We start from the raw sequence: 14,818 nt of genomic DNA on the forward strand, positions 1-14,818 counted from the left end.
GGCTCGGTAACGACAGCAGGGATATTTTTCTGTGGTTCCGTAAAGGGAAAAAGCTGAAAAAAGGAATCGTTGCAGTTATCACAATCGAAAATCCTAGCAAATAACTAGCAATTGAAGCATAAGTCAATTTATTTTGCTTGTACCTACTGCTACGCACGGGACCCAATGCTTAAGGAAAAAGCCAAACGTACGGAATCTGCTAATCTTGAAAAATAAAAATAAGACATTTGAAAATCAAAGCATATAGGACATCTGTAAAAACATCAGGTAGCCGAAGTGGATTCTAAATTTTTCTCAACCCCAGTACAAACCTTATGTAATAGCCATACCATAAGACGGTTCGCAATGCATCAATTCCGTCACCTTAGTTACGAATTACAATGATACCACTAAGTTGTATCTGTAAGTTTTTTAAAGCTATCTGTTTAGAGACCATTCTGGTTAGCGCAGCCTAACCAGATTCGTTGACCAACTTTCAGGTTTTATTTTTGAACTAGTTAAACGTACTACGTGCATTATATATATATATATATATATATATATATATCATGTGATTACGCGCACAATCATATTACGATGATTAGTGATAATTTATTTACGTAATTTGTAGTACGCAATTGTATATTTACATTAAAAAAAAAAAGAAACTTACTTGAAAATCAATGCACTCTAGACAAATATCGATACTGTCCGTCTTTAGCCATCACGATTTCTGCTGCCTTTTTATTAGTAATTATTTATTAACGTTTGTGCTGACGCATTTTGTAATACTAACTATACCAACAAATATGAAACTATAAGACTAAATCTATTTGCCGTTTAAATCGGCCAAATTGAAGTTATGCAGCCCTCTACATGTGTGCCAGACTATCCATGACGTCTTTCAGGAGTCACTACACGCGGAATAGTAGACCTCGCGAATTTGAAATCTAGGAGCTTTAAACTCGAAAACATTCTAATTTTGACCAATAAGAACTTTTATTTTGGGATTGAAAATTCATTGCGTTGTTTAAATCGCAATTTTTCTTTGTTTTTTTTGTCGATTCATTTAATGTTCACGTTTAAAGTACAGCGAGATCAGCTATAGCATATGGTTTGTTGAATAAAGCAAAATGACAACGCCAAATTTTAGATTGAACAGGAAAACATTGACCGGGAAATAGAAATATGCATTGGGTTTTGTTAGCCAGACCATACATGTTTATATTTGGGAATACTGCAAACTCTGGCTGATGAGCACAACAACATCGTCGTACAGAGAACGAAAGCCGACAAGTTTCCAGGCGGAATGAGATAGCGGAACAAACAAAATAAACATCATTACTTTGATAATAACGTGCATAGACAAACCAATGCAAAACATGTCGTCGTATAAGATTTTCTTTACGACAAAGCATATCGTTTGTAACGTAGAACAGGAAATCTCCATTGCAAAATTAGATTAGGTGGCATACAAATATCAAGGAAAATATACGAATTGTACAGTAACAAGGACGCACTGTGATAAAGGATTAATGATAATTGAAAGACGGCACAGGTAAAATAAGAAGGTTATCCATGTAGTTCATTAGAAGAACGGAACCATAGTCAAATAGCTACTAAATTTCGTAAATGATTTCGGGTCGGATCTATCTCTCGAACACGATAATGGGTAATTAAACCAATGTAACGGAGTCACTGATTGTTAGATTGATTGAAGCATTGTAGCGGGGTTTGCACAACAAGATAATGGAATTGACAGGATCTCAGGAGGATTTTAACCGAATAATTGTAACTAAAACAGTCTGCAATCGAGATATAGAAGTTAAATGTTAGGTAAGGTTAAATGAAAGGCAAATTAGATCCGTTCGTATTACTGACTAATAATATCATTACAAGAGTGTAAGAGGCTAGATAGGGCAAAGAATCTCCAACTCGATAATTGTAGATTAAGCTGACCGTGGAATCGCCAAATTGAATTCGTTGATTCAACCAACCGCAAAATGGGTGCAGGACGAAGCCCACGGGTCCGTCTGCTATAGTAGGTTATCAAGCGTTAAGTACAGTTAACTTGCGTGCCATTTTCCTTATCATAAACAGGATTATTCAAGCCGAACAGATCGTATAATATTAATTCAGTAATGCAAACCAGCTAATAGGTTACCTTTTTTAAATCAGACTGGGTTCGGGCGTCTTGAATCCAAAGTTGTTTCTATGATGATAGCGCAGATTCCGAGTGGTGACAGATATAGAAAAGCACTAGTCGGGTTGTTGTTAAGGGCCGCTTATTCATTATTAAGGACGCACGTCACCTGAAGTAGTGCTTAAGAGCAGTGCTAGGCCTAAAATTCCAAAAATTTATTCGTATAGAATCTATGGAAGCTGGGACATCTTGGTTACTAGGGAAACTAAGCCCTACCCAGAAAGCGATATATTGTAGCAATCATCATTTGTGGCTAGAAGTTATCGAACTGTTACAGCGAAACCCAGAAATGAATGTCATCATAAATCCAGATTTATCATCTAGCACTATCAAACCGAACAGATGCTGTAGCATGCTTTATAATGCACAAACATATACACGGGGTAGAGGAAATTTGGTATCGACGTATGCAGGTGGACGACACCTGCTGACAAAACCGACGTCGGTAAGAAGTTATACCAACCTGAAAGTAGCTAATACAAAACACTGCATAACTATCAAAGGGCGGCCAAATGAAGAAAATAGAAAGCAAGGTCTATCTTCGATCTTGGAGATAGAACTGTACAGCCGTCGTAAGCTGCTGAATTGTATAATTAATTTGGAAGCTTATAGCTAATATTTCAATAATGCTATTACACGTGAAGCGAAACAATGCAACTCCCTTTATTACAGCTGCTGCTGCTCTCTTCAAGACAGATACAAAAGCCTGGACTGAGGATTTCTAGTGATCTAACCATAACAATAAGAATGACATCTCAGTAATCGTACTTAGCGGATGCATATGTAAATCACGATTTATCTCGTTATCCAAGCTACTGACAATGAATTGCTATTTGCGTTTATGGTTCTGTTTTTATTATCCCAGTGCAGACTCCTATGTTCAGCGAGGAAGCGTCTCGAAAAAGGATTTCATACACACATACGGCACGCTGCCACTCGACAGTTTCATTCTGTTAAGAATGAAGAGGAAGTGCTAAAACTTCATAGGGCTGTCACTGTTAAAACTCACCGTTACCTGCTATCGAGCTCACACATACGCGCTTCAAACGGGCGTGCTATATGTGTTTGCGTGCATAGCACATGGTTTAAAGCACGGAATCCACATTTACGGTAAAGAAGAAGACGAGGTTTAGGCTGAGTAAACGCGTTTTTGGGCAAATTGCCCAATCTCTACAACCGGCTCTTAAAAACACTCGGTCGTTCTCTCGTATGCACTATTGACTACTATATATGTAGGTTGCGTTTTATCAAAAAATAAGCAATTTGTTTTTTTCAATAGCGTGAATGGAGGTACTTGACGATATTTAAAGTAGGGTTTGAAAAACTGAAACGGGCTTCCCAGAAAAAAAGTTAGGTCTTAGCAAAGACTGCAATCTTCATCCTTGAATAGTATCAGAGGACAGCGTTTCGTGTCTAATCACATCCGCCTGGCATGTCCGCACGTTATTGAAACAGCGGCATGAACAGGCCAAAAGTTAAATAACCTGGAAGTATATGATCGCGCCCAAGTCTCAAAATCTAATGCAATAAGCGGTCACGAAGGATCACCACTAAAACACGGCGCAGTATCTTCAAGGTTGACCAGCACATTCTCTGTACACGGTCGAAAGGATGAATAAAAATAATAACCAAATTTTAATAGGCGCATTCGCATCTTTCATATAAGGTTTACAATTGTTTTTCTATCACTTCTAAGTAATAAGCGTACGTTTTCAACTGTACTGACTCTAATTTACAATTGCCAGGCACCATTCAGTCAAAGAACGACTAATACTATCCCATAAGATTCTACTCTAGTTCGCCCTCTCATACATCGAAATTCCGGTTCGCCTACTTGACCTGATATCGCGATGCTGTGTTCCAACATTTTCCAACAAGAAACCCTTTATCTCTAATTGTCTCTCGACGTTTCTAGCAGGCCGGTTTATGTATGTCGTAAACTAACCAACATTGTTTTTTGCTGTATACAAAGAGCTTATCAAGATGAACATTCTCACACATCCGATACCAAAGCAATTTCTAACAACTCACCAGAAACGTTTTAACGTTGGAACACTCGTAACAAAAGTGAGGCAATGCGAGATCTGCTCCGAAACGCTGGTCTGAAAGCTTCGTTTTCGGGAAAAGCACGCTCCATTCACGACGCGCATCGTCACAACGGTCCAACGATTGCTGACGGTTAAGTTCCGCTAACTTAAATTGCTACCTGTCTAATTTTGGATGCTGTATAAGTTCTGCACATCGGCACGCGAAACCAGCCACGGGTTTTGATTATGTAGAGAGCGGTCAACGTGCGATTGAAACTGCAGGGACGGTATCACGTTATTGAACGATCCTTCGCTAACTTAAAGCTTAGTAGACTTCAATTATAGGAAATGCAGAGCCTGACTGACCCTGCTATAGTGCAGTCGTAATGCACTTGCCTACTAAATATGGACATACAGAGTCTAAAGGGACTAGGTTCGTAATCGGGTGTAGAGGCAGTTCGTCTCGTACCGAAGAAAGCCAGCCGCCTGAAGCAGTCCTTAACCGTAGTACGGACTTTTGAACTATCCCGAAACACTGGCGCTCATTATGACAAATGATAATTTGTTAAGCCGTTACTATAATCCTCAGTGGTTCCGTTCTGCTAAGAAGTTCGTTCAGTATATTTTAAAATTTATGAAAACAGAATGAAAGAATATGCTTTTTTCAATTTTTTTCCAGTCGGTCGTTGGCCACCAGTGTAGATAATCTGATCTGTTTCTACGTATACAGTTTAATCTACAAGGGAAGACCGGTTTGCCAAACCATTTTTTGGGGTACTGGACTTCAGTGCGTATCAATCTGCATTTTTGTTAACTTATCCCCGATTCGTCAATTTTTGGGTATACCACATTTCAAATTCGGTCCGTAAGAGCTCCTAACGTTTAGACTATCATTGCCCGCCCCAAAAAAATTAACTGATAATTTCGATTTTGTATAACTGTAATTTGGATTGATTAGTAGGATTTTGCCTCTATTCGATCAGAGCATAAAATGCGTTCCATTCTATCAAACAGTGTTGTCCCTTGTGTTTAGATTGAAAAAATATTATTTTATAGAATATAATTACCTTTGCTACTTTCTACTTTGACAGACACACAGCTAGAGCCTTCCTTTAAATGTAATCCATATTTGAAATGTTTGTTATTAGGGAAATTATAATTACTCTTATTAATATGATTAGCAGCATTGTTAATCATCATCAAAACGTTATTGTTTTTATATAACGTTAATGTTTAATAATTACATTTGTTTTACGTGGATGACCGAATTAAAGAATTCACGCTTTAGATATACCAATCTCCGTCGTAGGACTGTTACTTTTGTATACTCATTTGGTTATAACTTACTCCACATCAATGCAGGACAAATAATCTCTAAAAACTCTTGAGATTTTTGGGAATTTTGTCAGTGGCTCTTTACTGTACATGCCCCCAGAGGTGCTTTTCCTTTTGTACACACACTCTACAGCGGGCCTTGAGCGTCTACGGCAAACAAAGATATACAATATGTACAGTGAGTCTATTTGTATAAGTGAGTTTTCTAGAGTAACTGTTCCCCAGATTGACGTAAACGGTTGGTACACTATTCCGAAGTACGACTGAGGTGATAAGATGATACAGCATAAAGCGCTTCAACGGATTTCATACCGAGAACTCAGTCTGCATGAGGCGCGTTAAAACCTCAATGGTCATATTCGACGTTACTACTTTTAAGTAAAGACTTTGTGGAACCGCGAACATCCTATACACTTTATTAAATTACTTATAGTTCTTATCGTGTATATAAATAAAGCATTTTTGTAACATTGATGGTTGTGTTCTAGTAGACAATAATACGTTATAATAAAAAATAATATGTTATTGAACCTAATGGTTGTGAAGACTCGGAGTTCAGGGGTTCACTGGAAATGGATATACGATATTGCAGGATATATGTCCCTATAAGGGCACTCTGTGAGACCCAACTGTTCCACCAAACTGGACTTAAATAAAGCAAATTATTATTATAGGAATTCAAAGTTTCGGCTGTTATGAGTGAAATGACTATTCATCCTGTCTAAGGATAAAAGTCAACGGAAATTAGCAATCGATTGATAGCCATAAAACAGCTATTATGAATCGTTTGTACTAAAATTAATATTTCGAATGTTATGTGTTATATGTTAAGCCTCGCACTGCTTCAGACGGCCAACGTGTCTCAGCGGAACGAAACCCAGATTAGTAGGCAAAGCATATGCCCCTGCATTATTATCAACACAAACTCAAACAAGACATTGTAAGTGGCCGTTCCGAATACGCCACATTCAGCTTTCTGCATGAACAAACACGAAAAGAAAGGCTTCAGCGTTGCGCCACATTTTTACCGTGAGCGATAGATCTATTCGTTGCCATTCAGTAATGCAATGCAAAGCATTCGTGGGCACTTCTCTTCCGAGCCATGTCTCGATAAACAGCTGTCCACTGTTCAAAAGAGCAGGTGCCATTGCAGTTGCTGCAGGAATAGAACGTACTTTTTGAACTGTTTTCTCTGCAGCTTTTTTTTTTACTTGGTTAAGTTCCGATTGCACGTGAGAGCACTAATAAGCTCATGCAAAAACTGGCTTCACAGACTAGAGATCTGTGGGTGACATGCAGTTCGCTTTAGACTAACTAAAGGGTTGTTTCTTTTCATAAAAGTGTTCATAAAAAAAAGTTGAATCTGAAGTAAGTTTGGTAGACGCAAATGGTTCCGGCAAGGCCCGCCTACTATGACATTGCGGCCAATATCGCGGGTACGACACTCGAACGGGCAGAATAGTCTACTGTGGAATATGTAAGCCGTACGAGCTGTGTCTAAATAACTTTTTTACTAAACATAAATAAAACTACGATAGACTTTTTTATTTATTCACAATTATGAGCAACTTTACTTTTCTTTGCATTTTAATCTTGTCGTGAACATGGCACCCAGATTTGCGATCAACCAATGACGAAGTAAACGTGTACAGCGAACGAATTGTAAGAAACAAATACAATTTTACTTGTGCATAGACAACAAAAACGCGTTAACATAGAATTCTCGACGATACGCATATTGTATGCTAGACATCAGTGTCGTTTTTAACCGAAATCGTTAATCAGACGAAACAGACGTCGGCTGGACTAAGTGAGCATTACAAAAGCGTAGACGTAGCGGCCAGACAAAGTCGGCTCGTTGATGCTCCGAGCTCACTGGCGATCTCACATTTACGGTTGAACTTTTATGCATGAACAGCAGTGCTTAGTATAGTTCCGCCATGAAAACCATGTCGTTATTTGATAGTTGCAGTGATCCTTGCGAGACGTGGTTTTACCACAAACATCAAAATCCTTGCCTACGTACGGGTCTGCGAGGCTTTCCAGGAAAGCCTTCTATGACCTCAACAGACAGTCCGCTATTTGGTCTTAATGCATCTCATCGAACAGTGATGCTTCCGCTGTATGGTCCATGTTGTGAATGATCGAATGGTCAGCGACTTCCGTTGGTAGATCCATGCACAGGCCGTTGCCGTTCGAAAAGTTACGAAAAGGAAGTGGTCTTGGATCCTTGACAAGTATCGAAGATGCCTGTCAGGGATCTTTTTACGTATCGGCTGGTTCGTACATTGATTCATACGTGCGAAAATATTGGATTCGCGCAAAGCCTCACTAGCAGACCGCAGTAAAAGACTAGTTGTAGGTAACAACCAGTCAGCAAGGAACCATAGTGACTTATTGGTTCATTATAATGGTGTATAATAGCAATAGCTTTCTACTACGGTGAAACTTAATTTTTTCAACGAAGACCACTTAGTTCAAGGCAAGAGCCGAATGTCTGGCTACGTAAAATGCAGTGTGAATATGGGGATCAACTAAATCTTTTGAGGCAACGGGCAAAGGATCCATAAAAGTCTGTATACCGTATCTCTATGATATTTTTAGATCGTTTGGATTCTTACGATAGCTTTCCGCGACTAGAAACTGAAAGTCAAAAAAGATGAAACATGTTATTCGGTGATTCTCGAGTGATCTTATTGATGAACTTTCAAATGCGAAACTGCCACAGTAAATCTCGCATGATAGTATAGACGATCAGCGACTTCGTGCTAAATAAGGTCTCTAGACGATAATGTTCGAAAATGTTAAGCTGGTTATAAATCAAAGTTCGCTCGTACATTTTTTGGATCGGAACTTTTAAGATGTCTCACATATACTTAGTTGGTGGCTGAAATCAGTATTTATTTCACCTAAACGTCTTTCTTCCTTTTTATTTTTAAGTTTAAAAAATACGACAGGTGTACTTACCATTTCGCTACTATCATCTCCTTCGTATTTTCGATTCCTGTTAACGATCTTTATCTGCTTCTTCCGAAAGCAAATATTATCGAATTACTATTATTCCATCACATGGTACCAGTACCTTCTAACGTTTAATTCGAACGTCCGACAAAGACTGTACTATAATATACAATAATATGAATTATCTACGATCAGCCCCACAAAAGATCAAGGCGCCACTGACTTCTACGTAAGTTTCAGTTTCGAATTTGTTCTTATTGCCTTACAACTGCCCAGTTCTACCAAGACGAGCTTCTTTTGTTTGTCTCTCAAACAATAGACCTGTTAGCCTGTTTCTGTTATTCGTTCGTAGCGTGGGTCGTACTGCTGCGAGAAATAAACTCGTAGCCATTCTCCAGGCGCACTCCATCTGCAGTTGACATTCAAAAGCTAATTGGGTTTTCCCACCCAACTCAAAAGAAAGCTACTTTAGGCCGAGAAGGGAGACCTGATTTAGCTGGATGGGTGAATTTAGAACATGGGTTGATCTAGAAACATTCAAAAGTTCTTCTAACTTTCGAATGGGGCCAGCACACTCACCACGCGCCTACGCTCGTGAGCAAAGACATAGTCAGCGGATGCTCCTCGAAAAAACGAAGTTACGACAAAAACGGAAGACTAGGTTTCCTTCTTTTTCATAAAGTAACAGACCTAGAAAACGCACCCGGGCATAATAGGCCAACAGAGAGCACACAGATGAAACCTCCCTTGAAGTCGGGAATATCTCGGCTGCAATCTGCAGCAGCTAATTTACATGAAGGCGTGTGTTCTAAGTGTGGCAAAACAATATTTATACATCTACGCAGCACGAAAAACTTAAGGTAAGAAGGAGTTGTATAATATAGAAAAGAACCAAAATAGCTGTAAGTCATACCCATGGGATATTGGCCATACAACCAAGGATACAGCCTGTATATGAACCCGTTGATTTATTCGCAGCTTTGTTTTCTTATATAGGTATCGAAAGAGTGGACATCGGGCCGTTACTAGTGACTGACGTGTCTGCGTAATCGTAAGCCTGACACAAAAAATTTCTAAGGAGTGGTAAAATGTAGCAGATACGAAGATGTCGGTATTGTTTGAATAACTGCTTGGTATAGATTTGCCATGTTTCAGTTGTAGATGCCTTCTTGACGCACGCTACTACCAAACTCGTATATTAATGTATGTGTTATCGATGTTGCAACTATGCCATGCAACTATGCAAAACGTTGCAACTATGCCATGGCAAATATTGTAGAATACAATACCTTACGCTCCGCGCAACATGGCTTAGTAACGCGATACGTGCGTCTCTCTTGACAGACCCTGAGGGTTGGTTTCTGGCCAGATAATCGTATTCGGTTTGAGTGCCGACCAGGTCTCATTTTCCAAACTGTTACCCAGCCGCTTCAGGCAAGAGTACCCAGGGCAATCTGAATTCGCACCGACAGCCCGAAATAAAATCCGTTTTGGTGCTCCGAGTACTGAAGTAAACAAGCAGGCGGATCGTCTGCTAGGCCGCACCATGTCGAAACAGATTTCTTATCACAGCAATAGGCCTTTATTGAAATCGATATGCTTCAATTGCGTCTGAATATGTTCTTCCTAATAAACTAGTTTTTATGGCTAGTTCACCACTTACCATTCAGCTTTCCAGGTGGCTTTCCAAGACGTTTAATTATTACCCCATCCAAAGGAGACAGCCGCTTCAATCGTATAATACTACTGGTGATTTTGTTATTACTATCTTCAATTGTTTCGCTAACTAGTTAATAAAAAAAAAAAACAAGGAAAGACGCTACTAGCCGACACTGCTTTTATACCAAATACCTAAATACACCGAATTTTCTCGGCTCATTTAGCTCTATAGTGGATTCAACGCAGAGTCGAATTCCGAATATTGCTTACTTTCGGTCCGGAACGTGCAATGCATGCGTGAACGATGAGCAGGTGGCACGGTCTAAGAGGAATAAGGCCGAATCCTGTGTTTCTAAAGTCCTTTAATCTTCAAAAGCTTACAGGATTTATATCCTGGATTAGAAATGACGGTGTTTTAAAGGTTAAACTTCAATGGTACTACAACGGGGGTACGGAAACGCTTTTGGTAAAAGTGAGGTAGCCTCATTAAATTTTTGTGTCGAATAGGTAAAGCCGGGTTAACTATAAAGAATTATTAGGTAAGAATGAACCAAGAAGCTCACCATCCGTATGATAAGATATTTAGGACATTATCTCATTGTTGTAAGGCTTGACGTTACAGAAACTGCTGACATTATCCAGTTTGTCAATGTTTGAGGCTGGCCCATCAGCATAGATGCTTATGTATAAATCTAAAATTTGTTTTTAGAATTTGCTTAGCGTAAGAGGTGGAAATGTGTGCGGATATCGACATACTGTAAAACCACACGATAGGTAAGCGCCGGAGATACCTCACATATTAATAATAATTATTGTATAAAAAAAGCAAATTATATATATATTTGTTTTTTTGCAGCGTACTCGAAAAGCAAGTAGAATCGCGTAAAGTTTTCTTCACGCTTCGACTATAACTAAACATTTAGTCAGTAATAAGCATGATGAATATATCAGAAGGCTGGGAGCCCCTAACTAACTCTATTCCAATGCAACAACATCTATACAGTACAGATACATTTCTAGTATGTATTGAGTTTGTTTAGTATATATACATATATAAAAAATAGTATCCAGTATATTCTTTACCAAAGCTGGAACTTCTTAGTGGCCTTATCCCGACAGCACGATCAGCGGCGCGGTGGGCCAAACACGCAGCTGTTTTTATGCGTGTCTGCGTAGCACGCCGTTCCGTAACTACACAGTGCAAATGGTCAGTCTTCGGTAATCGTTGAAGCATTATATATAAATGTTACGTCTGCTATTGTAACTGAGCATTGCTTCACATGGGTCTTCGAGCCCAGGACGACGTCCATTTACGTTCAGCTTCGAACCATGTTTCCAGGGTTAGCACACACAGGCTATCACTTGTGCTGCCAAAAGGAGCGGACGCAGACATAGAAGACAAGACGCCAGCCTAACATTGGTCGCAGCCAATTCATAATTGTTCATCATTGGAAGACCTTGGCGCCTGTGTTGTTGACAGAATGAGTCGATTGGTCTCAAGTTGTACTAAGAATATTTGACGCCGAACAAGCTTTTTTGACGAATTTTAACATAAAAAGGAGTATAAACTATCAAAAAAGATTTGAAGCACAGCAAACGTTACCTTTTACGTACGAACAAACCTAAATACGGACATAAACGTTGTTTTTGTATAGTTGAATACAATTGCCTATTTCTCTGCAGATAACCACGAAAATACCCATATGCTATAGTACACTGCTTTGCTACTGAACGCTAACGAGGCGATCCATGAGGGGATCTAGGCAAGCTGTCGATTATCGAAAGACGCTTACACGATACTGATGCGATTATAAGGAGTGGACAAAGGTTTCTGACGTGTAAAGGAGTCCACAATACTTAAGATATCGTTGACTCTGAGAACGGATATAGAAAAAATGACTCGTAAAAAAAGCCCTGCTCTGCGCTTGACGAGTGGTAATGGTAAAAGGTGACGTTGGGTATATATGCTCGTGACGTGAGTACAGCATCACACTTCCGTACAACATATACCAGTTGACGCAAATGGATTCCTCGTGGACATTCAAATTTAGCAAAGTTCCCTATAGACTGAAAAAACCTCAAGGAGTTCTTTTTGGCGTGATTCTCAATCTTTATAAGTATGCATCGGAACTCAGCCAACTATTCGTTCATTGAGTCACAAATGTAGGCCGTTTGGCAATTGCATCTTTTAGTTGTTCGAGGGAGACACCATAGTGATTTGATTATGAATAGCCACTGTCCTTTTCAATTTGCTTAGAATATTGCTGACGCTCCTCAGGTCAAGGACTTCGTTTCAACTAACTGAACCAGTTAAGACTTGAATTAAGCTGCTAATTACGTTAGCTAATGCACCGATGCGGTATGCACGTTTTTTACGTACCTGATGGCCGTCCGCCAAGGGATTATCGACACAAGAGCTGGTTATCCATTGCCCACAATGAACTTGCCAACAAAAGAGAAAATCAGCAAAATGTACTAATTAAGATTTAAAGTTGTCCGCACATCCCAGGAGCACGTTGCCTTAGATTTGACACTGATGTTATTTATTTTTAGCTTTATAAAAAAGAAAGTGTATGAGCATCATCTCATTTTGTTATCGACCACTCGACGTCGTGGCGCCCAAGAAGCCCTTAAATGCGATCGGCTCTCGTTGCCTTCAAGACCGAGGATATTTTCATCGCCCGAGGAAGAGCGTTCTTTTTTGCAACGTATAATTCATCAAAGGCTCCGCCTCCATAATGCGTCCGCTACTTCTCGAAAGCTACCACTGAACGCAGCTGCCGCGCGTCTTACGCCAACATATAGTGGAGTCACGTACAGGGGATTAGCTGTACGTGATTCCCGTATATCTATCCATCTGATAACAGTACACTGGATCTCTCGATTATTGTTGACATCGAGACTCCATTAGGTTACGCATCGTAGCTGATCGATTCTAGACTGCGTACAATATATATATATGTATAGCAATTTACTTGTATAAATTAGTACAAGTAAATCGCTTACACCCAGCTGATTGACTTACTCCAAATAAACCAGAAAAGGTCTACATTTTATATTTTTCCTCTATCTACTGATGAACTAATGCGTCGCCATTTTGGCTATATCGTTTCAGATATCAAGATAATGTGATTCTATACTACACGCATGCCCACGAGGCAGCGCCGATTGCAACGTGGAACCAGATTTTCACAAACCTGACTATACATGTAGGTGTTCCAAATGCGGGGAAAATTGCAATAGGATCACCCGTTACTCCCACCCCCCGCCCCCGGGCATCATCTCTAGGACATTTGCTAAATCTCTCAAATCACTCAAACAAATCAAGATCAGTTTATGGTCGCAACAAGACTCGTATGACCCATAAGGTGGAGTGTTTCATGTGGCTCAATATATTTCAGATGCTGTGTCGTTGACCTATGCTTACGAAATTTTCTACTACTAAAAATCTAATTGATGATATATATTAGTCCAATATGTCAAATCAATTATTTTTTTTAAATGATTGCTGTTTATATGCTATTCGATAGTTTTGTATTATTATATCTGTATGTGCGTAAATCTATTTTAAGAAGCGGCGAAAAGCAAAAGAGACTTTTCTTCAACTTGTTATTAAAAACGAAATTACTGTGTGAGTTGAATTTCTTTATTTATATGTATTGCTGAAACGGACAGCGCGTTTGGTGTTTGTACACGGGTGTTGAAGAGTAGCTCTATACAATAAACCTTGTTTAGACATTAGGTGAGCTAATAATAGTTGAGCATATATTGATAGTTGTCGAGCGTTCCACGTTTACGTCATCTTCCCAGCCAGAGTCCAATCAGTGTTACGATAGCACCTATTTTAGCTAAAAAATCGTGACCAATGCAAAACAAGACACAATGATTGGTTCCAGCCGGGCTCGAACCGGCGACCTTTTGCGTGTAAAGCAAACGTGATAACCGCTACACTATGGAACCACGGGGTGTTGTGAAGTGGTAACATAATAGCCGCTGAATTCTTGCTTTGTCTCTTGGTCAACTGAAGAAAATCTGCGAAAGGATTTTAGATATATGAATCTACGCGTCAAGATGAATCGTCGTACACTTCCATTGACAAATCTCCTATTCGGCTGCATCTATAGTAACGAATGGACAAACGAATGGATAACTTTACATTGGATAGCCTGGATAAGCCCCTTACTTAATGGTGAGTCATGTATATAATGAAAAGAGATTGCGGCCACCATAGGTACACCAGAGCAGATGTTCACTATAATTTTATCGGTCTATGACTTATTTAAAGTATAATTAAATATATTATTATTATTATTTGAGCGTTTTAATATTGTTAATAAGGAGCGCTAGCTTCAAAAAAAATTTTAGCGTTGCGAATATATCCGAGACTAATCTGCTTCTATTGATTTATGATACGCAATACAGTGGGCTCTGCTGGCCATTCTCGTCATATTCGTATGTGCCTACCAAAGTGAGCAGTTCTGAATCGCTGATGGTAAAAACAATCCGTCCGTCGAGCGGTAGCCTAACCATGATTTTGAGGTATTTCTGAAACAGGCTTTTTTTTCTACTTAAATACGTCAGTTGTTCACTGTTATATTCAAGAGGTGCTTAGTGAGATAAAAGTAATGTGTGTACCCATTCTAAGGAGCGTCCA

The 14,818-nt window shown here is 39.3% G+C and overlaps 1 protein-coding gene, 1 long non-coding RNA gene and 1 other non-coding gene across 6 annotated transcripts in view; 1 reads left to right on the forward strand and 2 right to left on the reverse strand.

Annotated features, from left to right (window-relative positions):
* The window catches only part of LOC147758217 (uncharacterized), a 23,891-nt gene extending 21,201 nt beyond the window's left edge, over positions 1-2,690 (reverse strand). The window contains exon 1 of the long non-coding RNA XR_015330649.1: positions 2,144-2,690. This is a non-coding gene — a long non-coding RNA (uncharacterized LOC147758217). The remainder of the gene's footprint in view (positions 1-2,143) is intronic.
* LOC147758218 (uncharacterized) overlaps positions 1-14,349 on the forward strand; it is a 19,602-nt gene extending 5,253 nt beyond the window's left edge. For 2 of the 4 annotated variants that reach the window (XR_015330619.1, XR_015330612.1), the window contains exon 2: positions 13,280-13,796. Coding sequence is in view for 1 of the 4 variants with exons in the window: in XM_086993527.1 (XP_086849653.1) it covers positions 12,187-12,281; positions 12,718-12,994; positions 13,280-13,291 (384 nt within the window). In the remaining 3 variants the exon portion in view is untranslated. Of the gene's footprint in view, positions 1-12,162; positions 12,282-12,717; positions 12,995-13,279; positions 13,797-14,191 lie in introns of those variants that run through there. The other 2 variants (XR_015330598.1, XM_086993527.1) reach the window with 2 other exon arrangements.
* Positions 14,052-14,124, reverse strand: TRNAV-UAC (transfer RNA valine (anticodon UAC)). Its single transcript has one exon. It is a non-coding gene; the product is annotated as a tRNA-Val (tRNA).
* Positions 14,350-14,818: the final 469 nt, after the last annotated feature.

The sequence above is a fragment of the Varroa destructor genome, unplaced genomic scaffold (assembly GCF_002443255.2).
Source record: "Varroa destructor unplaced genomic scaffold, Vdes_3.0 BEIS01000001.1, whole genome shotgun sequence".
In the NCBI taxonomy this organism is placed as follows: domain Eukaryota; kingdom Metazoa; phylum Arthropoda; class Arachnida; order Mesostigmata; family Varroidae; genus Varroa; species Varroa destructor.